Source organism: Lycium barbarum, chromosome 1 (genome assembly GCF_019175385.1).
Source record: "Lycium barbarum isolate Lr01 chromosome 1, ASM1917538v2, whole genome shotgun sequence".
Classification (NCBI taxonomy): Eukaryota; Viridiplantae; Streptophyta; class Magnoliopsida; order Solanales; family Solanaceae; genus Lycium; species Lycium barbarum.
In genome coordinates, this window is record NC_083337.1 from 34,510,336 (window position 1) to 34,511,026 (window position 691).

Here is a 691-nt window from a genome sequence, read left to right on the forward strand (position 1 = left end):
TCTCTTTTTTGAAAAGAAATCTAGTGATCAAGTTACTATTATTGCAATCCACGAAGATGACATTCTACTTACTGGTGATAATCCGTCTGAGATCGAGTATATTAAGTCATTTCTTAACAGTGAATTTTTGTATAAAGGATTTGGGGAAGGCATAATTATATTTAGGCATGGAAATAATACGAGAACCTCAAGGCATCATTTTAAGTCAAAGTAAATTTACTTTGACCTCATTCCTGAGTTGGGGTGTCTTGATTCCAAACCTGCTGCATCTCTACTCGATCCTTGTTGCCATTTGAAAATGGATGAGGTGGAACTTCTCTCAGAACCCACAGTTTATCGCCAGATTTTAGGGAAGCTCAACTATCTCAAGCATGCTCGCCCTGATTTGTCCTTTGTAGTACAACATTTAAGCCTGTTTATGCAAACACCCCGTCATCCACACCTTGATGCAACCTTCAGATGCATTTGTTACTTGCTTCATGACCCTGGTTTAGGGATCTTTCTTTTATCAAATCCATCTCTCAATATCCTTGTTTTTTACGACTTAGATTGGGCTCATTGTCCCACTACTCATAAGTTTATCAACGGCTACTATATCACTTTGGGTTCCTCTCCTATTTCTTGCAAATCCAGGAAACAACCTCTTGTTTCCCTGTTTTCAGCTGAGGCCAAACATCATTCCATAAGATGA

The 691-nt window shown here is 38.6% G+C and overlaps 1 protein-coding gene across 1 annotated transcript; it reads left to right on the forward strand.

Annotated features, from left to right (window-relative positions):
* Positions 1–298: 298 nt before the first annotated feature.
* On the forward strand, positions 299–691 carry LOC132611067 (uncharacterized mitochondrial protein AtMg00240-like). The gene has a single exon (XM_060325485.1). The coding sequence runs from the start codon at positions 299–301 to the stop codon at positions 689–691; it is 393 nt and encodes a 130-aa protein (XP_060181468.1).

Bases quoted from the DNA above. Each gene is read 5' to 3' on its own strand.
- LOC132611067 (XM_060325485.1), top strand. From the start codon at position 299: ATGGATGAGGTGGAACTTCTCTCAGAACCCACAGTTTATCGCCAGATT.